Below are 26,123 nucleotides of genomic sequence, written 5' to 3' on the forward strand. Positions count from 1 at the left end.
CTTATTAAAGCCGGCTTGATGAAACTCCGAATCAAGGATGTTGCCATCATCTTCAACTTGGAAATTTGAAGGAATTTCCAACATGTTAAAATCAATTATTTGTTGCAAGGTTAATCTGTAGTAGTCCATCTTCATGATGTCAAGTTTTGTCCTCATATCTATCCAGATGTCTTCGATGTGATGAACATGAATGTAGGTTCTTTTTATCTGATAATTCATCTCCTGGTAGTCAAAATCGAGTTTGGCTTTGAACTTCTCCAAGGTGATCAACTGCAACTTTGCTTCCATGTTCTTTGCTTTAGGCACAAAAATGATTGAATAATTGCCAATAGCCAAAGGCTTACCTGAGGTAATGCCAAAACCAAGCCTATGCAAAGCATGCTAATCACTCTACACGTCCATGAGCTGTCTAGCTAGCTCCATCAGGATGATTCGATCTATAGCATACTTAGGTAAGGTATATGACTCACCTTTGAAATATCCAACTCTCAAGTATGTGAAAGTGGGAAACTGAATAAAAATATAGCCATATTAGATCACCTTCTCCTATGCTGCATCAAATACTCTTTTGACAGATAACTGCTTATTCAATAAGCACCAGAAATGTCCAAAGAAGGCATCTTGGACTCTTCTGTAATGGAATTTACTATTTGCCAAAGTGATTTGGTCATAGTAATCCCAAATAGGAACCTGAAGACGATCTCCCTTGGTAGAAAGACCAAAGAAAGATCCCATGGCAGCAGCAATGTAAACAAGATAAGAATTCATGTAGAAGGACATTGATGTTCCTACATTGCATATCTGTTGGCAAAGTGCAGTACTGATGAGTTCTCCCCAAAAAATGTGTTCTTTATTCCCCATAATTTGAAACATGAACTTATACATCAATAGCTTGAAATTAGTAGAATCTTTAAGGCCACAAATCTTGCTGAGAAGGATGATGAGATCTTTATATTCTTGTTTGAAATTAGACCGATGAACAGTCTTTGGCCATCTGGAGAAATTGCTTCTTTTATTGTCTAACTAGTAAAGGTTGACATATTTATGATAATCGCCTTTTTGCCCATTCCAACATGTCAGTGATGATTCTTTGGTCAAATCAACACATTTTGCTTTATATGGAACTTTGAAGATTTGTTCAATGACCTTAGGATAAGGCTTATGATAACTTTACTGTCAACATCTTTGATAGTCTTCGTCTTGGGAGTAAATTGCCATGCACATCCAAAAATAAAGTTAGGTTCTATAGACGCCATAGGAAATGTAGACACTAAATGAATATTGCTTCTCTTAATGCGCTTCATTTCATGACTAGTTGGAGCTTCAACTCTTTGTAGAAAATCAGCCACATCCACATAACTAATCTTTGTGTCCAACACATTGTTCAAAATAGATATGACTGAAGGAGCTGCATGAGCCAATTATTTATTATATTGATATTTCATTTTGCCTTTGGATTTTGATGGTGAGGACATCTTTTGTGCTTGCACTGCAACACAAAAATCCCAAAACACAAATACATTATCTGAAGAAATCTCCATACAAATGGATTCTGGATCAGCAGTGAAGATTCAAAAATGGTTTGGAGACTTCACAAATCCGACAAAGTGACTATAAAGAGAAAGCATATGCATATGCAGTGGAGTACAGAATGAAATGAATGGAAAGTGGAATGAAATGGTATGAAAGTGAGACTATGAAAGATGGAGTGAAATGAGAATGCATGAAGGTGGAACGTATGGGAATGCGTGCAAATGAAAATTGCTGTTTTCAAAAGTGGCTTAGTGTTTTCAAGACATTATTGCATGAGAAATGAATACATGTAAGTGCAATATGTAATGGGAGATCGAAGGTGATATGAGATGCGAATATAGGTGGAGGATGCACTTCACATGTATGTATGAATAAAAGATGAGATGGAAAACATGGAAAGATACGAGAACATGTATTTTCTTATAGAGGTGCAAATGCATATGGATGGATGGAAATGGAAAATTGGAAGTGAGATAATGAGTTTTACAGTCACTTTTGGTGAAAAAGGGAAGTCAAAGTACATAGGAGGTGGAAATGACCTTGTTTTGACTTTCAAAGTGTGACTTTTAATCAAAATTGGATCTTTTGGATGCAGTTACACATAAGACATTTCATGTAATCTTGTTTTGCGAATGAATGCGGAAAGTGAAATGAGTGAAAATGGAGGCGGAAAATGAGATTATATGCACGTGCAGATGGCGAATGAGATGGAAAACATGTAACCGCATTTGTTGAATGAGAGATGAGGTGTTGTGACACGGAAAGAAAATATGGAATGTGATGATGCTTTCGTATGTAAGGAAGCAAAAACAAGTTCTTGGGAAAGAACTTGCAATTTCTCCAAGTGGAGAAAATCGGCAAGCAAACACAAACACAAACACAAGAAACAACGCACCTTTGGAAAGTGACTCAAACATACCAAGATGCAATGCACTTCAACACTCAAATTCGGAATTGGGACTTGGGAAAGAACCAAAAATATGAAAGTGAACAAAAACTTCATTTTGAAAGGAAAAATGCACTTTCTGTGGCAAAGATTTTAACAAGTAATTACATGCATAAAATCAGCAAGATAAGCATGAATTTAAAGCAAGAAAGAAAGAGTTCACTTACACGTGCCAAAAATGAAGAAAAAAGATGCTGTAATGTTTGAAAAATTCTTCAAAAACACTTAGACTTTTTCCAACCTAACTAGTTCGAATGGGAGAGGGCAGCAAACAAGGAATTCTTATTAAATGATGCCAAAACGTGCCCTATTCATGCTCCATAATCCAACATTTTTGGGTGTTCATGCTTGTGGGATATTTTTTGGTAAAAATGTTTTTCTCCATGATACAAGATCAAAACGTTTTGATCATTAAACACCAAAATATGAACCACAATGCAATGTAACCTCCAAAATATGCCAAATCGATTTACTTGGGAGCTAAAACATGCATTAAAAATGGATTTATTTGTTGATTTCTCCAAAAACGTGCCCTATCATGAAGCTTTCAAAAATGTTTTTGAGCTTAATAAATCTGTTTTAGAAGCAGGAGAAATCATTGCCAACCAAAAAGCCTCCAATAGAAGAAATCTCAAGCAAATCCATTGAGAAAATCTCAAGTTATGATCAAAATTGGGTTCTTGGAGGGCAAGAACATGTTCTTCAAAAACAGACTTTTGGAGTGTCAATGCATATATTAAAACATGTCTTTTGATTAAAATTAGACCTTTTTGGGTCACTTACATATTTTAAAATGCGCATCTCTTCGTAATCGCACTTTTTGAGTGCCATTACATGTTTTAATATTTGCTCAGGCAAAATCAGACCTTTTGGGGGAGGAAGCATGTTCTAAAATGCAACTCACCTTTTAGATGTTAAAGCATGAAAACTGCACTTTTGATGCAATAGCATCAAAATGTCGACTTATGATGAACTTTTGATGTAATGACATCAAAAAGGTCCACCAAAGTAAACTTTATATGCAATGGCATGTAAAATGTCCACTTTTGATGGATTTTACATGTTATTGCATATAAAATGTCCACTTATGAAGACTTTAAGTCATTTAATTCACTTAAAATTATAAAAATGTTACAAAATGGGCTATAAACAATATTTATTTATCATATTTAGAAATATAACATATAAAAATCATTTAGAAAGTAACATTTAAATAAACATTTAATTTTTAAAACCAAAAATTAAACTGAAACTATATAGTTATATAGTTACTTTAAGTGAAAAATTAAAAAGTAATTCAACTTAAAATTATAACATAAAGTGCACTATAGTCACTTTAAGTTAAAAATTTAAAGTTAAAGTAACTTAAAAACATAACAAAAAGTGAATATAAGTTATATTTATCAAAAAGTGAAAGTGAAATTGAAAATATAACATCTTATTTTTAATTCATGCTGTTGCACCCAAAAGGTCCACTTTTGAAGTACTAAAATGGGCATAACTCTTGACTGACAACTCCGATTGACCTCTAGGTTAGACCAAATCGAAGGAAAAGATGAGCAAAATCAAAGGACTAAAAACAAACAAACGCAAACTCAAAAGCAAAGAACGGATGATGAAGGCTTCAAAAATTAAGCAAAGGCTCGACAAAAAGCAAAACGAAAAAGACTTGATGAAGGCTTTCAGTAAAACAATTTGATATATAAATTGAAATTAATTGATCGATTAACATTAAAACAATTGAATATCAAGTTCAAGCTTAGAGAAACACGAAACTAGCTGGAAAAAGTTTCGTGCTGTTACCAACATTTTGTGGTGACAAATGCAGACAATAGAAAGCAGGGAAAATCAGTTCCAGAAAAGGATGATGTATCTATAGTAGACTCCACGACAATGGCTTAGACATTAATTAAAGAAAAATTGAGTAGATAGAGGCCCATAAAACTCTAGAAAGTCTCCATATTGAAGGCAAGAGACCAAGTAAAAGTAGCAATTAAATCATTGGCAGCCAACTTGAACCAAGAATTTAGCAAATGAGATGCCAAGTACAGAAAAACAATTATGAAAACTCCAGTTTTCTTCCAAGTTGAGCGACTAAGGTTCAAGACCCTTTTCGTTATTTCTTCTTCCAAATTCCATGCCATTCAAATGACACAAATGACTATGTTTTTGCATTTTATATATTCCTTAATCATTTTGGAAACTCATTTCGAGTCCACTCGTATGGAGTTATGAAACATTTTATATTTATCAATATAGTTATATGAATTTTTTATTAAAGTTATATTATTATGTTAATAAATATGTAATTATTTTTTTGTATTTAAAAAAAAAATGTAACTGTTATTATTTAATTGGTGCTTTATAAACCAATTAATATAAATATTAATACAACAGATTCACAGAATAATGATTAGGAGTCTTGACTTTTTCAAATTCAAAATAAAGGTAATAAAGTCATTTGTTGACTAAGGGATAGGTGGCATCTTTGAAGAATATGTTGGGGTCTTCTTTTAGAATTTTTGAAAAGAGTGGAACTTTTCATTAGCATCTGGAGTCTTTTTAGGATTTTTTAAGAGTTCAGTTGAGTTGTCATCATAGACATTTGGCATCTTTTTGGAGTCTCGTGAGTCCTATTTTGGATATAATTCCTATTGTGCAGGATTTCATTAATGGGAGAAATTATGTTATATACTTCTCATTTTAATGAGAAGGGGGGTTCAGTTCTCGGAAAGCAGGGCCTTTGTCATTTTTAGGCATTGTGCTTATTTTTCTACTGTATCAGATTTGCAGCATGTATTTTCAGAGCCTGTGACAGTTTATACAACATATTTTGGATCTATTTCTGGAGTTGTATGTTTTGATAGTGATTGATGTTATTTTCTTGTGTTTCTTGTTAGAAACCTTAAAATTATGTCTCATTTTGCATCTCTTATGATTTTAAGTACTGTGCACAGATCAGGGGTTATATCAAGTGTTTGAAGATATTAATTGTGATTAATTCCTTTTAATATTTTTAGGTTCTAAGTTTTCCTCTAAAATACTTATTTTCAAAGTATATAACCAGGAGTTGTATTTGTGTTTAGAATGCTGCAAGCTGTCAGATTGTGCTTGGAAAGATATTTGCTTCAGTCAAATTAATTGGTGCATCACCCTTTTTCTTTATTTGTACAATATTTTCAGTCACCAGTACTTCTCTACCTCTTTCCCTTACGAGTTTCCTTAGTTTTGATAGTTAGGTGATTCATTATACAAAGTCAGACAGGAACTGGCCCAGAACTCGGAGGTTTAGTCAGGTCATAGGATACCCACAACCTTTGATTGATCCCGTCTTACTCCAAAATTGCTGAAGTTTCAGGACATTAGCAACAGGGTGCAAAATTTTGGAGTTAACAGTTCAATTTACCATAACCTAGATGCTTTCTATTTCTTTTTAGGTGACACGTTATTTTTCAGGCTGGAGGAAAACTAAATCTGTGCCCCAAAGTGTCTACAATTATTTTAGATATGGTTATGTAAATCCTTACAGCTATTAGGAATTGAATCCCTCATATATCTCAGGGTACAAAATACTAAGAACTAGAAGGCCTTGTGACTTTAGTCCTACCTCGTGTCCTAGTGGTGTGGAAAATAGCTCCTCCAGGAAGTAGAGGGCTAGGAAAGGACATCTTGACAAGATATCTTCCGAATCACTTAAGCACTAAAAGTCTAAACCTTTCCAAGGTATGTAGTGAGTCAAATAATACTCTCTAGAAGATAGTTTTTGAATCACTTAAGCACTAAAAGTGTATTCTGAAGGTATGTAGTGAGTCAAAAAACACTCTCTAGAGAGTGATTGCCCTCAAAATTCTGTTCGGATAATAATTAAGGGAAAGTGTGCTTACATTTGTCATGCACCACAAGGTTTTGAACTTTATTAGTTATAAAACTATAGCTAGGAGAAAAAATTATAGCAGAAAAGTGCCTTGTTCTAAAATAAGAACAGCATCTTACTCACAGAATTTAGAATCCATTTTAAATAAATGAAAAGCAATTGTTGTCATGCTAAAAGACAGATGGATTGCGCACAGCTAAAAATTAAAAAAAAGAAAAGGAAAAGAAGAAACTGATTGTTGTGCTGAATTTGGTTGACTGCACCCTGTGGAAGGAGATCAATTTCCAAGCAACAAGTACAAAAAACTAACAAATTCTTGAGGTACTAGTGCATGCAAGGATTTTTACAATAGGAGAGCAATTGTACCATTTTCTAAAAGGATATATATTTCAAAAACTATTTTTTATATATCCTAGATTCATTTACAAAGGGACATCTAATGACTGAAGGACTAGTGTATAGAATCATGCCTACTTGCAGGTAGCACAGAAAAGAACAATCTAGGTTGTACAATTGAAATCGATTCGCACACTAAATAGCTGGGGCAATAAATGATCTTAGATTAACTTGAATTTTAGTACTTCCAAATGGTCTACAATTAGAATTGTCTGTGCACACTGTAATAACCCCAATAGGTTATAGCTTCCTCAAACACCAAAAATCTTTATACTTCAGTGGTTTGACATTTCGTCAAACACTTTGCAAACAAGCTCTGATACCACTGTAATGGTCCTGCTCAAATCCGACCTTAGAATGCTGATTGAAGGCTTGAAGAATTTTGTCAAACACTTTGCATACAAGGTGTCATATGACGGATATAACTTTATGACGGATATAACTTTTCAGATTGCTGCAATGACTCTTGTTTCGATTTGCATCAAAGAGAATGCTTACAAAAAAGACTCCAGATTGTCTAAACAATGACCTAACATGAATGTGCAACTAATTTTGACAATATTCAATACAAATATGTGACTTAACTACTTGCAATATGCAGCTACAGCAATTAGTAATTATGACAAATACTTTGGATGCAACCTAAGATGGCATTAATGCACTTACAACCAAGTGTCATTAATATAAACACTTAGTATGCAAAATTATAACATTATTTATGCCAAAAAGAGAACTTACAGCCAATTGATATTTTGTCAAACAATTGGAATGCAAACTAATAAGCTGATCATCAACTCTAGGGTTGCAATATAGATAGTCTAAAAATTACAACGCTCTTTCAATTGCATAATCCTAGCCTTCCTTTGATACCAGTAATGCCAAATGGCAAACAAAGACAAGTACAATGTAAAATAGTGAAGTGCTGAAGCTATATTTTGTACTCAGCTGAAAACTTACATTTCTCAGGAAATATGCCAAATGAGAAGTGAAGAACCTGATTGTAGATGGCTGCAATAATTTTCTTCAATGCTGCCCCTTCTGCTTTTCTTTTTTTTCGATCTGTTTTTTCCACTTGCTTTTTCTGGATTTGCTTTTTTGAATTGCTTTTTTCAGATCTGCTTGTTTTGAATTGCTTTTTCGGATCCGCTTTTCGAACTGCTTTTTTCGGTTGCTTTTTTCGGAGCTTCTTTTTCGGACTGCTTTTTCGGCCTGCTTTTTCGGTTCTGCTTTTTTGGCCTGCTTTTTTCAGACTACTTTTTCGGCTTGCTTTTTCGGTTTTGCTTTAAAATGGCTTCCTATAATTTCAGACCTGCTAGAAATGACCTCCAATAATTTTGGCCTTGCTAAAATTGCCTTCTAAAATGTTGAAATGCTGAAAATGGCCTTAGGCCCAATGATGCCCTAGCTGAAGTGACTGAAGTATCACCTCCAAATGTGCAACCCTTCAGAAGATATTTCACTTCCTCAGTTATGCAAATCTAAGGGAGTTTTCGTTCCCAAAGATCAACTGACTATCTGAAACCACTTGGCTCCACAATAGAGTCATAGACTATGTGACTGAATCACAATTTGATGTCAAGAGAGAAATAAACAACTGGATGATTAGAATGAAGCCCGGGGTGCCTATTTATTCTTTTTCTCCACTTTCTCCAGAAACTTCTAGAACATTATTTTATTTTATCTATTAAGTGACTTTATAAAAAATATTTTATAATTCAAGTCACTTTATTAAATTAATTAAATATAAAGTTACCTTTTAATATTTATTTATTTGATAACTTTATAAATAATTAACTTAATACCACTTATTTATTTAATTAAAATAATTAATTAGTCATCCTCATAAAATATTCATTATTTTGGACAACCTAATTAATTAAATTAATTAAATCAAATTGCCTCCAAAATGGGGACATGACACACACTTAGAAGTTCCAGTAGTTTTCAACATCTTGCTGATTCTATGTTACTGAGCAACAAATAGGTCCATGAGTGTCCTATCATCCAGTTAATGTCCAATCAGATCTGGACAAGTCTGTATAACCAACAACTAAGATCTGGGTGAAACTTTACTATGTAATTGATCTGTATGGTGTTATGACTGGTTAGTGTATGCCTGGTGGGATGGTGGACTGAAGTAGGGATACCATTTGATGACTTCAATTGAGTGTGTAACCCTCCTTTTTGGTGTGATGGTGTAGCCTTGGGTTGAAGACACCGCTGTGTTTCCAGGACAACAGCAACCCTTGTGTGGTGATGTGAGACTTGCCTTGACAAGTCGCCTTAAAACTCCTAATATGATATCTGATCCTGAAATCTGGACATCAGATGCTATTATTCTACTAGACCTGGAATAACGGCCAACTCAGCACTGGTATTATCATATTATGGCAGTATCTGTCCTAGTGAATTGTTGTGACTGGCTGTTTGTGCACTTACTTGTAGGTCAGCAATTGATGTTGCAGGAATTTTGTCAGGGTTCACACTCAAAGATGATGTTGGGTGGCCACAGCTTGTTTGATTTGCAGTGATTCAAATCTGCTTGCATACTTCTTTAGCTTCTAACTTGAGATTTTATATCAGACCTTTAGGTCAGCATATGTGCAAACCCTGAGATAGGATTGCTTGGCAAAGCAGGGTTTTTGTCCTATGTTAGCTATTGTCTCCTAGGGTTTTGTCCTCTTCAGCTAGATGACTTGAAAATTCAAGAGAAAAAGGGTGAAGTTTTGAGGATTTTGGATGAGGGTTTGAGCATGTGCTTGAAGGTTAATCAGCTGCAGATCTTAAATATATTATTGCTGCAATTACAAATCAGAGTACAAGCAATTTTTCATTGAAGAATTCATCTACTGCTGATACTCATCCTTATAGAGGGTTTCAAGTCATGTATTACCTGTGAATTCATTGATTGTAACTTCTAGATTTTCTGTGTATTGTTGTTTTAGATCAGAGAAGTTATTTAATGAACTGGGTTGTTATTACATTGTAAAAATTATGAGAATTCAAGCTGGTATAAAAAACTGGAATTTTCAGTTGTGTATTTTCAACGCAATTTCAGTTTTGTGTTGGAAAAGTTATTATTGAAATATATTTTATCTGCTGCATTACATTTTCAAAAGAAACACGAAGAACGCAGAAAATTTGTAGTTACAAGAATCCACCCAGAGAGGGTTCTTACAGTGGTACAGAGCTTGCATGCGAAGTGTTAGACAAAATGTTAAAGATAAATTATTGAAACAACCTAGCCTTTGTCAGAGTTAGAGCCACAGGGTTTCTTTCAGGCTGAGTTCAATATCTCTATTGGGGGTAACCTTTGTCAACATAGAAATGACCTAAATACAATAATATTTGCGACTCAACACGAAGGCAAGAAGATGTAGTGGGGTGGTTGTTTTGTTTTATTTTTTTGTGTAGTTATTTAAAAATCATATCAGGATCTTGCCCTTTTGCATTTATAATGACTTGCATCTTTTCAATCGTTGAGTCAGTGCTATCATATATCTGCCAAAGAAAGCTTATCCATGCTGGTATAATGGATAATACTCAATAAGCTTGGCAAAATTAAGATATTTGACCTGTCATTTAGGATCAGTTGCTTAATATTTATCAACATAGAATTGATCTAAATACAAGAATATTTGGGACTCAACGCGAAGGCAAGCAGATGTAGTGGGGTGGTTGTTTTGTTTCATTTTTCTTAATAATTTTGTGTAGTTATTTATAAATCTTTTTTCAGGATCTTGCCCTTCTGCATTTATGATGACTTGCATCTTCCCAATCGTTGAGTCAATGCTATCAAATCTCTGCCAAAAAAGGCCTATCCAGGCTGGTATAATGGATCACAATCAATAGGCTTGGTGAAATTAAGATATTTGACCTGTCATTTAGGATCTCTTGCTTAATATTTGCTGCTCTTACAGTGCTAGATTGCCAACATATGGACCAAATTTTGGTTGATTACCTTGTTAGAGAGTGCCTCTTGAACCTTTACAAGTTGTCTTAAGACAATTGTCCAGCAGCCAAAACAGGGCTAAACAACTTTTTCAATAGAATAAAAATAAAAATATAAAGAAATAAAATTTTCAACTTCCTAAAGAAGAAAACATTAACTAAACATAAAAAAATATTAAATTACTAAAATGAAACATAAATATTTAAATATCATTTTTTAATAATTTTTATTGCTTCACTTACCTTCAACAACTCTAATATTGAGATGTTGTAAATATGCCTCGTGACATATGGTGGTCGGCACTGAATATTTGGATGTCAACCTCACCATACAACTATTTGATTTAATACCAATAAATATGTTTACTAGCATGAATTTGATCACCCACTTTAAAGGGATAACAGAGATGCACACGACAGGTTTTGTTTTTAGAATGCAATTTTACAGATTCAAGTTCTTGCAAGTCTGAGAATGTTCAAAAGCAAATTTCAGCAGTCTCAGAACACGAGTAGAGATTAACCTAATTTCAACAAGTTTGAATGACTATCATACATTGTTTTGATATTGCAACTACTACTTATATGAAGAAATGATTGTGAATGCATACCATCCTTGATTTTCTGATGAGTTAATATGATTCTTATTTAAAGCAAAGTGCTGTGCAGTTATGCATTCCCACTGGTTGCTTTCATGAAGTGTGTTGTGGGATTTATATAACTACCACTGAGATTCAAGCCCACGAGTAGTCTAGTTATAGTTTGATGGTGGTTGTAATGATTTTCTGCTGCTATGAAACTTGATTTTGCTTTCATTTGCTTGTCTTGGAACACTGCATTTATTTCTTGAAGTTTGTAACAGTGAAAAACAGACTGGGAGAGTGCACTTCATTCGTTCAGTTGCAGGTGTGATGGTTATAGGCATTGCAGTAGCTGCTGTAGTAACTCTTGTTCGTGGAGGTCCATCGGCTCTCATTGCTACCATTTCAAAATCAGGCTTTACTGCTGCATTTTCATTGATAAGCGTCTCCGAGATTGGTGATAAGGTAATTGCCTTAGTTTGATTAATTTATCTTTACTTTCTGTACTTATTTTATTTGTCTGTTCTTCTTCTGGAATCTAGTCTCCTGCAAAACTTCTTTTGTGAATATATGTACCCATTGCAATCATTACAAAATTGGACGTAGAGAGGAATGCTTGCATCTCCAGTAAGTTTTGATTTGGTGGTATTTCTTGACAATGGTGGCGAACCTTCCTATTTGCTCATGTTATCTAGACAACCTGCACTAATTGGTAATAGGCTCAAATCTGCAGTGTCACAGGGAAGGCATAAATCTCTGAAACCCTAGAATGTTGTGGAGTGTTCAACACTCACTTTCCTTACACTCAAAAATAACAATTTTCATTTGAATTTAGCTTCAATAATAAGTTTAGATGGGAAATTTAAGTTAAAGAAAAAAGGAGCTTAAATGTCTGATTGGAGTTCACAAAAGTGGAGAAGAAGAAACAAGGTTCTTAATATTTGAGAGTGTAACAAGATAAGACTGCTTTAGCGAAATTTGTTTCGAGGCCGTAAATAAGCAAAAAGCCTAACATGTTCTTGCTTAAGTATGGTCAGGTGGGTAGAGAAAATGTTTGGATTTGGACAAAAGCTGAAATAAGATTCTAAAGAAGTTTTGGAAGTGCTTGATGCATAAAACAGAAAACTATTGGGATAACAAATGGGACTTCAGAATCAAAATTGTCGGCTGCTTTCTGAAGTGAATTTGGCCTCCTGTCTATGCTAGGATTGCATTTTTTATTTCTCAATGTCTCATCTCAGATATGAAAAATTAATGTTAAACTCGTTTAAAGTTGCACACTGTGTTTTTTTTGCATCAATATCATATTTAAATATAAGTTTCTTATGAAAATCCTTGTCTTTGTACTCTGTGGTAGATCATTTTATGAGGAGAACTATTACAATGGGTACCCAATGAGAAACGGATTTAGATGCGTGTCCAAAAATGAAGTGCATTATTCCACAAAGGTCTTAAATTTAATATGCTTATATCAACAGAAATAGAAATATATTTGTTGGTCAGTATGAAAAAGGTTGGCAGTTCGGTGCTAGTAAACTATAAAATATAGACTTTCTATCGATGGTGATGAATAGTAAAATTTGAATAAAAGTACATAAAACTTTAATCTCGTCCTAAAATCAACTCAATATTTGTCTTCCTTCAGGGGTTTTAGAATATTCCAGGGGCAAATGCATGCAGAATTTACCCAGCTGTCTCTATTTTAAAGAAATTCTGAGGTCCTCTCAGGGACACTCACTCACAATTGGGGACATCTCCTAGGAATGTTTAATAAAGGAGGACCCCAGGAGAATGGAAGGGCATCTCAGACATCCCTATGACATCCTGGGGATGCACTGGTGCCTCTTTCTTGGACTGTTAATGAACAACAAATTAAAATTTGACCTTTTGGAAATTTTTTATAATATTAAAACACTTGTGGTGCTTCCAACATATATAGCATATTATTTACTTCTATTTGCTGTACTGCCCTATAATTTTATTGATTTCATTTGCATTATCAAATTTTTGATTTTGCAAGAAAGGAGTTTGGCAAAACTAGAAATTAGGAGAGGTGAAAGAAAATGAAGAAGGATGAAGGACGGAGGGAGGAGGAATAAAAAGAGAAAATACTTGTAAATGCTTTCAAGCATTTAAATATCGAATGCTCGCAAATGCTTTTAAGTATTAAAATGTCAATTACCTGCAAATGCTCTCAAGTTTTATTGTTCTTTTAAAACTTCAAAGTAAAAATGCTACTATTAAGAACATATACCATGTTGAATAACCACCAAATCTTACAAACTTACAAATTTTAACTTTTTGAAACCTTTGAACATATTTTTGATAACTTCTTCAAATTTGCAAATCTGACTTTTTAATTGTTTTTGGCAAGCAAAATCTTCTGGTTTTTTTACACAGAGAAATTATAAATTTCTCTTTCTTGTTGTAGTTTCTGTTTTCACAGTTGAGAGGGTTCATTCATTAGTGCTGACGACCTTGATTTGCGTGACGATGTGAGATTGAAAGAGAATCAAATCAGAAAACTAAACAAGAAGGGTGCTAATATGCAAACCAGAATGCTATTACAAAATACAGGAATTCAGTAAAAAGAATCAACCGAATCAACTCCCAAATATATTGATAAATAGCAAAATGACCGAATCAACAAGTAGGCACTCTAGATGTGTGACTCAAGGACATGACATATCTAGGTGTCATGACTCATGATTGGTGGATCAATTAATTGACTCAGTTAAACTAGAGGGTGAGAATCGAACTGTCGATTAGTATATTAATTAACTCAGTTTCACTATAAGATAAATATGGCCTTGATTGAATAGAATTGGCACCTAGCTATTGTCAATCAAGGATTGATGAGGTAGTGGGGACAATTCTCAAGACAAAGTGTACACATATTATTATTAACAACCTAGGTGAGGTTAATAAACATTCATAGTATCCTAAGAAAGAAAATTAAGTTCAATATCACACTTGGATAGAGACATATCCAAGGTGAAGTAGGCATATTAAACTGAGAGATGAAAGTTAAGTAAACAGAGTGAAATTAGTTGAGGTTCGTCAAACTGTAATTGAGAGATGAAAGTTAAGTAAACCGAATTAGTTGAGGTTAGTCAAACTGTAGTCACAGGTACAAAGAAAGAACAAAACAATTGGGAGTGCATTGCAATCAGATTGCTCTTCCAAGCTGTTGGCACCTTACTAAAGGGTCATTTAACAAAGAAAATCCTTTCCAATGTTATTTAACTCTAATAGGGCAAAAAATTCATGGGAAAGTCAGCATTAGGAATGCGACATTTCTCTAAAGCATCGGAAGGATAATCTTACAAAGTGTTATTGCACAGTTTTTACATTTGCACACTTTTTACATACCTTAATTTAAGGGTTGAGCCTTGTGGCAAGCTCTGTAATGTCGCCAACTAGTACTTTACTTGATTTACCCTGAAATTCCCAACACAGGCTAGATTGCTTTGGAAAATGGTAATTTAACTTATACTCTCTAATGTTCTCCCTTAGGAGAGTACTGATTTCCAATGGTTAACATGAATCACTAAGTATTTAAATAGGATTAAGGAACAATTATTGATATATAATACATAAGCCCTGATTCTTTACAAGAAATATATATATATATATGCGACTTATTCCTAATACCTGTGATATAATATTGTCAGTGTCAACTAATTGATTTCTGTCAGCAATACATTAGGATTCATTTCCTTTCTTATCTCTTTTTTTATGAGCAGTACAAAAATACTTTATATTATCTTATTCATTTCTTTTCATATATTTATTTATATTATCTCCTATTCGATCTTACAATTCTCCCTTTCAATATTCTCTCTTATTTAATCCTTCCAGTCCTATTTTTCAAACGAACCTTCTTCCCTTTATATAACTCAATGAGAGGGAAAGGTTGCACCAATTTCATCATAAATGCTCTTTGGAAAGAGAAACAACCTTTCACAATTAGCACCCTTGAAGGGTGAAAGTCTTTTTTATTTCCGCCCTTTGAAAGGGACACAAACTTTCACAATCAGATCTGCACTTTGTATTTGTATTAAATATGTTCTTCTGGTTCATCCTTTTCTGATTATAGAACAAACGTTTATTTCCTTTATCCTTTTTGGATAACCATTTCAAATGAATCCTTGTCCCTTTTATATCTTCCCAAATGAGGGAGAGGTCACATCACTTCACCATGTCTGCCTTTTGGCAAGAGTCACAACCCTTCATAATAACAACCTTATCTATATCTATATCTATATCTATTGGCTGCTCATTCCCAATAGGAAATCTAATATAATATTGTCAGTTTCAACTCTTTGATTTCTGCCAACAATACATAGGATCCATTTCCTTTCTTATCTCTTCCTTATCAAGAGTACATAATTATTTTATATTCTTTTATTCATTTCCTTCAATATATTGATTTATATTCTCTCCTATACGACCTACTAATTCTTCTCTTATTCAATCCCCTCTTTCTCCTTTTTCAAATGAACCTTCTTCCCTTTATATCTCTTGATGTGAGGGAAAGCTCACATCTTTTCATCATAAATGTGCTTTGGAAAGAGATACACAACCTTTCACCATTAGAATCTCTGAAGGACTACAACTCTATATTGTTTCAGCCCTTTGAAATGAACATAACCTTTCACAATCAGATATGTTTTTCTTATTTAAATTAGATCTGTACTTCTGATTCCTCCTTTTTGGATTATAGAACAAGCACTTATTTCATTTATACTTTTCAAGTACCCATTTCAAATGAATCCTTGTCCCATTCATATCTTCCCAACTGAGGGAGAGGTCACTCCACTCCACCACGTTTACCTTTTGGCAATCACAAACCTTTTGGAGAGTCACAACCCTTCAAAATCACAACCTTTTTGAAGTGTCACAGCCTTTTATAATGACAACCCTTTGAAAGAGTTACAACCCTTCATAATTGCTTTCTTTTTGAAAGAGTCACTTCCTTATTTTTGTCACATTTTTCTTCCATTAATCCTTCTTCAACTCCTATGCTTTCCTCTTCTTCCTTCCTCCATATCCCTTTCAAATGAACTCTCCTCCCTTTTATACCTTATTTTGAGGAAGTCACAACGCTTCATTACATATGCCTTGACCTTTCATTTGATTTAGTTACTCTATAATATATTTATTATTTATCTCAATTTTATTATTATTTATTATTGCATCCTATTTCAGAAGGGGGACATTACAAGCTCATTCTTGAGGAGAGTTAAGATGATGATATTGTATCACGCAGACATTAGTGTACCAATATTTTCTTGTACACAATGAAGTTCAAGTAGACCACTTAGATATTGGTTATTTGAGGTGAACATAGTGGAATCAAGGGGAAATAAAAAAGTTGTAGTTTATCATCTTTTAAGTCAATTACAAATATGTTTGATGTGTAAGGAATGGAGCTTGTAGATGAGGTTGTTGCTAATTATTATTTTTGAAATGGTATTCCCTTTCATGTTTCTCAATCTTGTTTCTACAAAGAACTTGTCCACAATGTCAGTAAAGTTGGCTGTTGTTATGTGAGCCTTATGAGATTTGATTGAGAACCACTCTCTTTATAAGTTAACTTGTTTATGGAGGAGAGGAAGCTCAAATGGATGACATATGGTTGCAATGCAATCATCGATGATGGACCATCATTAGACATAGCCCATATATCAACATTATAGCTTCATGTATTTATGGAGCTTTTTTTATGGGAAATAATTGCTTAGGAAAATGCAAGAATGTTGAATTCCATTTTCAAATCTTGAGACAACTGTCAAGGAAGTTAGTCCTCAAAATGAAGTGCAAATGATTATCAATGCAACACATGTTTTGGAGGTGATAGGTAGATTGATTCGACTCACATAGCGACGCATCAAATGGACCCCTTGCACGCATGCTATGAACAGTGCATTCAAAGGCACCGAAAAGATGGAGTGGGTCAAAAATTGGTGATGGATGCAATGAAGGTGTATATGTATATTTCTACACCACACTCAATAGTTGGAAAACACTTTGGACTCACCTCAGACTCGAAAGGACTTGCAAGTCCATGAGTGAGTTGAGTTGACTCATGAGTTGAGTTCTAGTAATTCCTAACCTCATCCAAGTTTTTTCATAGGACTAAGCCCGAGTCCAATATCAGGACTCCCAGGTCTAAAAACTAACTCTTGATGCTATCTTAAATGAACAACCAGTTTTAAAACATTTTTTTGTCACTTTTCCTCACATTTGATATTTGTTATTGCTCAAAATGGGTATGTAGGGTTTGATGAATGTAGGGAAAAAAAACATCAAAGCAGTAAAAGAGATCTACGTGAAAAGGATCAAAATGGTAAAAGAAGAATCTATTACAAGCTAGGATTGCCATTGCACCAAAAGAATACAAGAGGCAGTTAAGCCATGTCACGAATCTCAAAGGAGAACATTAGCAGTTAGTCCAACAATCCCTTCTGAGTTACTTGAGGACATTTGAATCTATGACCAAGCTTTGATTATCCAACAATCAAACTCACATTCTCTGACCACATGCACGAATCATAATACATGTGATGATCTTTAATCTAAGGAAAACATATTTTCTTTATACCCTTCCCAAATAACTAATTAGGTTGGCCTGTTAGGGCTTCCCCAATGTACAGTTAATTACATAGGACCTCACTAAGGCATACATGCCTTCTTAAGCATCATTATATTTTTTACATTAAGGTTCCCAGACTTTACAATACAATCAACACATTATACAATAAAGATCAACACGTTTCCTCAATCCAATTAACTTCCAGTAAAACATATCACACATTTTACCTAAGCAACCTTTCTAGAATAATCTCTAGACCTTGTTATCACGAACATGTCTTCAACCACGATCCAAGGTTGTTGACATTAATTCCATCTCGCTAATAAGATATAGTCAATACCATCAACTGTCTCGGTCAATATTTCGTGCACACTGGTCAGCTACAGTCTTCACCAAGTGAACTCTAACTCAGTCAATACTCAAGATAAACTCAAGTGAACATAGATATGACATCTTGTTGGTTGATTTCAGATTTTTCTTTTACTTTGACTCTTAATGCCTAATTTGATTGAGGAACACACTGTAATCAACATATGGGTTGGTGTATTGACCCTATCACCACCCTTTGAATTTAAGGGTACAACTCCCCTATGCAAAGATTTGCAATGATTTTTTTTTAATGAGATCCTATTTCTAAATTGGGGCATGCTCTTAACTAGAGAGTAGGAGAGGCAATTACCAAGTTACCCGTAACCACAAGTAACCCAGGCAAAAAATGAATTTGATAGCTTACAACACCCACAACCATGAATACATGTCAACCCCTTTTACACCTTCTAGATTAACTTCTAATATTCATCTATTTCATGCGATGCCTCTATATGCAAGACTACGCTAACAGAGATGCAAATGACAACCAGGGGAAACCAAAATATAAAAAAATATGGCAACACTTAGATTACTCAACTTGCTAAGCTATAATCAGATTACTCCAACTTAACATTCCACTATTAATTATATTCCATTCCCAGACATAGAGAAGAGAGAATGCAAACTAATCTAACCAATGCAAATAGAAACGGGGGAAAAGAATATAGAACTGAAAGTGAGAGCAACACTCAGATCACCCATACTACCAAGATCACAATAACACTCAGATTATCATCTCTCAAAAACTTCACTATCAATTGTATTCTATTTCCATGCATAGAAAATGAAAACTTTTAATCTAACTGAACAATCAATTTCACACCATGCTTCAACTTCCATTAGTTTTTCTTTGGAGTAACTGAGTTGGCCTTATGTGCCTTCAATGCATCAAGTGCTATTCTGATTTCCTTGACACCTGGAATATATACATTGTCGGCTCTAATAACCCAGTAATCATGATCTTTTGTCAGCTCCTCCACTATGTCGAGACGGGACTGCAACTTTTCCGATGTCTTCATCATTGTGCCATCTATTGCAGTCAGCTCTTGAATCTTTGAACTCTAATAGTTGGCTGGACTGATTGCTTCATCAATGAAGCTCAAAAACTTTGTCTTCATGTGCTCAATGTCCACCAACTGCCCATTCGAAGCCACCTATGATTTAGTGTGCAAGACCTTCAGGTGCACATAGATCTTTCCTATGACTTTCTTCATAGATTCATAGATGTTCTTCAGCTCCTGTTCGGATTTCTCCAAACTCCCCTTCTTGAATTCCACTGATTGCTTCCAATGAAGCAATAGCTCTTTCCCTATCCTTAGGATTCCATGATTGACGACATCATCAATTTTCATGTTGATTACCTCTTGTAAGAGTGCCAAATCCCCTCTTAGCCTCTTCGACTCTGTTTGCATCGAGATTTGGTGTGTAGACACAACATCTCTTAACTTGATGTGTCCATACACAAATTGCCAAGATTTTCTATTAGGGGAGGACCTCAGGCTTTCATGCTATCAATCCAGGCATGACCCACCTGACCAAAATGCCTCTCTTGCTGAAGTTTCACCAGTAGATTCTTGTTTTCTTCTACCGTTGGATCAAATGTACTCGAAGTAGCACTATCAGCTGGGATGATTGCAAGGGGCCCAAGCATAGCTCTGATATACTGTGTGAGCTCCCTATTTGAGGCCTTAAGAGTCACCTTTGCCAATTTGAGTTCCTCCAACCGGTCCTCAATTCGCATATTGGCGTACTTCCACATTTTCTCCATTGTATCATGCCTTGGAGGGCCTAAGTCACATGTTTGCACTTGGAAGTCACTTGGGGTCAAATCTTCAATCTCCCTTTGCTTTTGTGGCTTTGCGATCTCCATCACCATGTGACACATATTCACATCTATGCCTAGAGCGGCTAATGTCCTCGGCCTCTTCACTCTCTGTAATGGTGGTTGCTGTTGCATAGCTTGGGCGATCAAATTCTTCGGAGGTGCACTCTCCTTCACTCTTTTCCTCTTTTTTTCAATTGTATCCTCCAACCAAGACTCAGCTATGACGATATTTAGCGAGGATTGTAATGCTGAAACATCAAAGAGATTCCTCACCATTGGAGGAGTTTCCTTCTTCCTGCTAGCCAAAGAAAAAACCCATAGTTTTAGTAACAAAGTGCACAGGGGGATTACCTTGGTCACCACCTTGTTGCTGCTATAGTGTGCCTTGCGCTTGATTACCACCATCAGGACCATCATTTGGACGATTCTCCTTTGGTTGGTTGCTATCACCATCTAGATTAATCACGAAATTTGTGGAGTCCTTCCTGGCAGCTTGCTCCTCCTTTTCCTTTTCTTTCTCCTCATCCGTAAAATGTCCAGATTTGGGCCTTCAAAATTCATGTTTTGGCCAAATAAGGGGTCGTTTTGGAGTCTTAACCATTCTAGATGACATTGGAGGTCACGTTTTTACATTCTAAGGTGAAAATTGATCCATGTAATGCCCTGTTAGAACCACATTTTTGACAAAAACGGGTTTTCTTTTATGCATATTGCCAAAAACGTTTTGTGTTTTGGTTTTTACTGGTCATACTTTTGGGCAATTACATGGAAAACACCTCATTGGATGCTCATTTCGCATTCCTCTTTGCAAGGCTGAAGAAATCCGAGTTTGTTTGAGAATTTTTCAAAGTTGGAGTTTCTTTCTCCTTCATTTTGGGTATACAATCATCAAGTGGACATTTTCCTTCTTGTTAATTAATTTGTGCTTATCTTGCTGATTTTGTGCATGTTTTAGCTTGATGCTTTACACTCGTTTGACTTTGATGCCATGGAAAGTGCATTTTTCTTTTAAAAATGATGAAATGGTTCATTTTCATATTTTTGGTTTTTTCCCAAACTCCAAATTCAAATTTGCATTTTGAGGTAGCTTGCTTGTTGACATGTTTGAGTCTTTTTGCCAAAGGTACATTTTTCTTTTGTGATTGTTTTTGTTATATGCTTGTTTGCATTTTGGTTTTTCTTCATATTGAAGAAGTTGCAAGTTCTTTCCCAAGAACTTGAGCATGTTTCATTTCACTCCACCTTCCATTTCATGCAAGAGCATCATTCCATTCCATTTCCATCTTTCCATGTCACAACAATTCACATCTCATTGTTCACATGCAATGACATGTATTGCCATCCATCATCCGCACGTACATGTAATCTCATTCTCCATTTCCACTTTCACTCATCTCACTTTCCACACCCAATCGCATGTCATGATTACATGAAAAGTCTTTTACATGTAATTGCATCTCTAGAACCCGTGTTTGACTTAAAGTCACTTTTAAAAGGTAAAAAAATGTCATGTGCATGTTCTCCCATGTACTTAGACTTCACCTTTCCTCAAAGACGTTTATAAAAGCTCACTTCGCTTCAAAGCACATTGCATTCATTCGTTCCATATGCAATTACATTACATGTTGCATATACATGTAATCCCCTTTCTGTGCAATGCCATCTTGAAAGCCCAAGACACTTTTTAAAGGTCAGAGTTTTCATTTATACACATTCCCATGCGTTCCACTTTCATGTCTCAAAGCATATCCATCTTCTTTCATTCTCACTTCATGATTTCTCTCTCCACCTACCCTTTCCATCCAAATACATATGCTTTCCAATTCATTTACAGCCATCATATATGTTCCATAAGTGTCTAATCCATGCTTCGAATACCCACCCCTCATGGATTCGTTATTGTAACTCAAATCTCAAAGCTTTCATGGATTCAATTCCATTGAAACTTTCATGTTGCAGCAAGTCAAGATATGTTAGAATTTCTATAAAGAATGAAGATATCCAATAAAGAAGGTGTGCTTCGAACCAAAGAAGCAATAATTCATTTGATCTTCATTTTTCCAATGGTTGTCCAAGAACTTGAGTTCGTGTGGAAATGCGCCAAACACTTTGTTTCGAAAAAATCAGAAAAAAAGGAAGTTGTAGATGCTTGTCAAAAAGTTGTTCCGAGTTTACATCCGGACACCATCGAGAAGGTTTTCAAAGTGTTGGAGACTCCAAAATGTGCCAATCTACAAAGGAGAATTCACAACAACTTGAACGAGAAAAAGCTTGATCACATCAAGATTTCAAATGACAATGGGCAATTCACCAAAGAGAGTTAGAGGTTATCAAAAGATGTAACACCATGGTTATCAAGGTGAATGTAGCGACACAAAATACAGGAACTCCCGATCCTGTTATCATCCGGGATTAGATCGCCAAGTACAAGGCCCTTTAGAACAATCCCTAGGATTGTTTCAATTCTCTTCTTTCTTCTTCTTCTTCTTCTTTCATTTTTGTAATTGAAGAGGATGTATTACATAAAAATGTGTAATTACATGTAATACGACTTACATGTGTAATTACATGTAATCAAATAATTTCTCTTGTTAGTTAGATCAGGTCAAAGTTGGTTAAGTTGCTCCCACTTTTTCCTCCATCTTTTTCTCAACTCCTTTGCCTATATAAGGAGTGCCCCCCTCATTGTAAAATTCATCTTTTGTTATATGCAAGAAAGCTTTGCCAGAGTTGTGCAACCATAACTTTGATTGTGTAGTATGAATTTGGGAGAAAAGCAAATAAAAGAAACAATTAGATTCGAAGCTTTGACTGGAAGCAATTGTGATAGAGTAAATTAGTAGCTTTGACTATAATTTGTGCCTATTGTCTTTGATTCATGTTATTATTGTGTGTTCAATAATAGAGCATAGTGATTTAAGAAGCAATCAGAGCCGAAGCTTTGACTGGGAGCAATTGTGGCAATACATAGACTAGGAGCTTTGAATGTAACTTGTATTACCATCTCAAATTCACGAAAAATAGTTAGAATTCTCTACTTCTGGAAGTCTTTGTGCCCTAGTGGCAGAGGTTATTCTTATAGAATAGGTTAAAACAAGACTTAGTGCCAAACTGGTAAGCTTTCAGCTAGCCTTTGAGTTAGTGTTGGTTTATCGGTATCATCGTTTACAACTTTAAATAGAAGTGTAGTTTGAGGTTTCATCTTGCCCATTACTCGCTCCGCGGGTAAGTGGATTCTTTCTTGAAAGCTAAGAGGAAAGAATATTGGTAACACCCCTTACAAAATCTCTCAACTTCTTGCTTACCTTGATGTGATCCAAGGAACGATGAGAAGGGGGAGCCTTCCCTTTAAGGTAGGAGAGACTCCATTTTACATGCTATGGCTAGTCATCCTATTTTGCGAGTGGATTTTACCCAAAACTGTTGGTTGCAAAATATCCACCTAACACGCTACAACTGAGAAGTTGAATCAAGGTCCTTAGAAAGACAAGAAGTTGAGGAGAGTTCTATGAGTTTAGAATTATCAGAGACAGATGAGGAACTTGAATGGGGACCTAAATCTGAACTTGAGATTGTTCGATGGTCTACTAGACAAAGAAAACCACCTGAAAGGTATGGTTATTCTCTTGATGATTAGAGATTCATATTTTATTTGAAAGCTAAAATTGATGAACTGAGAGTTATAGAAGAGGCTCTTGGTATGAATGATTTAGAGTCCTAGAAGATAACCATGGATGAGGAGATGACAACTCTTAAGAGGAATGATACATGGGACCTTGTACCATTGCCTGAGGGATGGAAGCCTGTTGGATGTAAATGGGTGTTCGAAAGGAAGATAGGTTTTGATGAAAGCATTGAGAAGTACAAAGCACGATTGGTTGCAAAAGGTTAGTCCCAGGTTGTACAAGTTGATTATTGTGAATTTTTTTCTCTTGTAGCAAAAATGACAACCATTTGGTTTTTTGCTTTCTATTGCAACTTCTTACAATCTAGAGATTGAGCAAATGGATGTGAAAATAACTTTCCTTCATGGAGATTTGGAGGAAGGAATTTATATGACACAACCTTTGTACTATGTGGTGAAAGGTAAAAGTCATTTGGTCTATAAGTCGAAGAAATCCTTTTATGGTTTAAAACAAAGTCCTAGGATGTGATACTGAAAATTTGATACATGTGTTGAGTTTGGAATTTGTATGGTCCAAATCTAATCATTGTGTAAATTTCAAATTAGATGGTGATCATTTCCTGGTTATTGCCATATATGTTGATGACATGTTTATTAGCAAAGGAATAGGTTTGATTGCAGAATTAAATTTTTAGCTCCCTACGAAGTTTGAAATGAAAGATCTTGGTGCAGCAAGGCACATTCTGGGGTGGAGATTATATGAGAGACTAAACAGAATGCTTTGGCTAGATTAAAGTAATTATGTTGACAGTATACTGAATAAATTCAATATGCAGGATTCTAAACTATTGCGTGTTCCTGTCACTATGGGAACACAACTTACTAGTTCACAATGTCTTACATTGCTACCAAAGATGGAAGACATGAGTCAAGTACCATATAAAAGAGTTGTTGGAAGTTTTATGTATGCTATGGTGTGCACAACAGTAGACATTGCCTAAGCAATGGGAGGTTTGTTTCATTACATGTCTAATCCAGGAAGAGCACATTGGGATGCAACAAAAAGAGTTTGTAGATACTTGCAGGGTACCTCAGAGTACTCTATATTCAGATTGGGCTAGAGATCTTGATAGAAGAAGATCCTCCAGTGCATATGTGCTTACATGATTTGGTGGTGCAATCAATTGGATGAGCAAGTGACAGATTGTGGTCACTTTGTCCACTATGAGGTAGAGTATATGGCAGCCACTTAGGCTTGCAAGGAAGCCATTTGGCTCAAGAGATTGTGTTCAAATATAGAGTTCAAACAAGGTGTAGTGATAATTTATGGTGACAGAGTACAACCTACCTAGAAAAGAACCCGACTTTTCATGCTAGGACCAAGCACATTGATGTGCAATATCATTTTGTGAGAGATATGATTGAGGATGACAAGGTTGAGTTGGAAAAGGTAGAAAATTCGACAAATGTTGTCGATTCTTTAACTAAGCCCATGAGCACAAAGAAGTTTACATGGTGTTCGGAGTCTATGGGCCTTTCGACCCCTACTCCTAGTAACTAAGTACATGATAGTATGGATCATCTAACTCTTGCAAGGTATTCAAAAAGTGGGAGAATGTTGAGAAAACACGTGTCTCAACCTTGCGATATTTTCTAGATAGTTCCAAAAGTAGTTGGAAAATTTTCCACATATCGGTGCCTTAAAAAAGGTAAAATGAGTTGTCAAAAGATGCCCTATCCATACTATAATATAGGAGGGCCATTTTTAGATGTTATATGGCACTTGTCATGACAGTAATGAGGGTCAAAAATAGGGGATACGAGTTTGGACGTGTGATACTATTTTTAATTGGGTTCATGCCTATCTTGGGCAACACAAGTCATGCATGTGCAACACGTGCTGATTCTTTAACTAAGCCTATGACTACATAGAAGTTCAGATGGTGTTTGGAGTCTATGGGCCTTTTGACCCCTAGCAACTAAGTCCATGATAGTATGGATTCCCTAACTCTTGCAAGGTATTTGACAAGTGGGAGAATGTTGAGAAAACATGTGTCCAAACTTTGCAATATTTTCTAGATAGTTCCCAAAGTAGTTGGGAAGTTTTCCACATGTTGGTGCCTTAAAAAAGGTAAAATGAGTTGTTAAAAGATGCCTTGTCCATAGTATAATGTAGGAGGGGCATTTTTAGATGTGATATGACACTTGTCATGACAATTATGAGCTTTAAAAATAGGGGATAAGAGTTTGGATGCAAGACACTAATTTTATTCTGTTTCATACCTATCTTGGGCAACACAAGTCATGCATGTGCAACAAGTGTCAAGGAGGTTTTGGACGTGGTATTGTAAAACAACAAGTGGTTTCCAAGTTGTGAGAAGTCTATAAAAGGAGGGTTGGAGAGGATTTTGAGAATTGAGTTTTGTTT

At 35.2% G+C, this 26,123-nt stretch overlaps 1 protein-coding gene across 7 annotated transcripts in view; it reads left to right on the forward strand.

Moving 5' to 3' along the window:
• Positions 1–26,123, forward strand: part of LOC149555646 (protein PAM71-homolog, chloroplastic) — a 206,861-nt gene that overhangs the window by 25,178 nt on the left and 155,560 nt on the right. For all 7 annotated transcript variants that reach the window (XM_089829760.1, XM_089829764.1, XM_089829761.1 and 4 more), the window contains exon 3: positions 11,560–11,743. In XM_089829760.1, the coding sequence (XP_089685886.1) occupies positions 11,560–11,743 (184 nt within the window). The remainder of the gene's footprint in view (positions 1–11,559; positions 11,744–26,123) is intronic.

Source organism: Cupressus sempervirens, chromosome 5, assembly GCF_028749045.1.
Source record: "Cupressus sempervirens isolate cs-2001-9-10 chromosome 5, ASM2874904v1, whole genome shotgun sequence".
Classification (NCBI taxonomy): domain Eukaryota; kingdom Viridiplantae; phylum Streptophyta; class Pinopsida; order Cupressales; family Cupressaceae; genus Cupressus; species Cupressus sempervirens.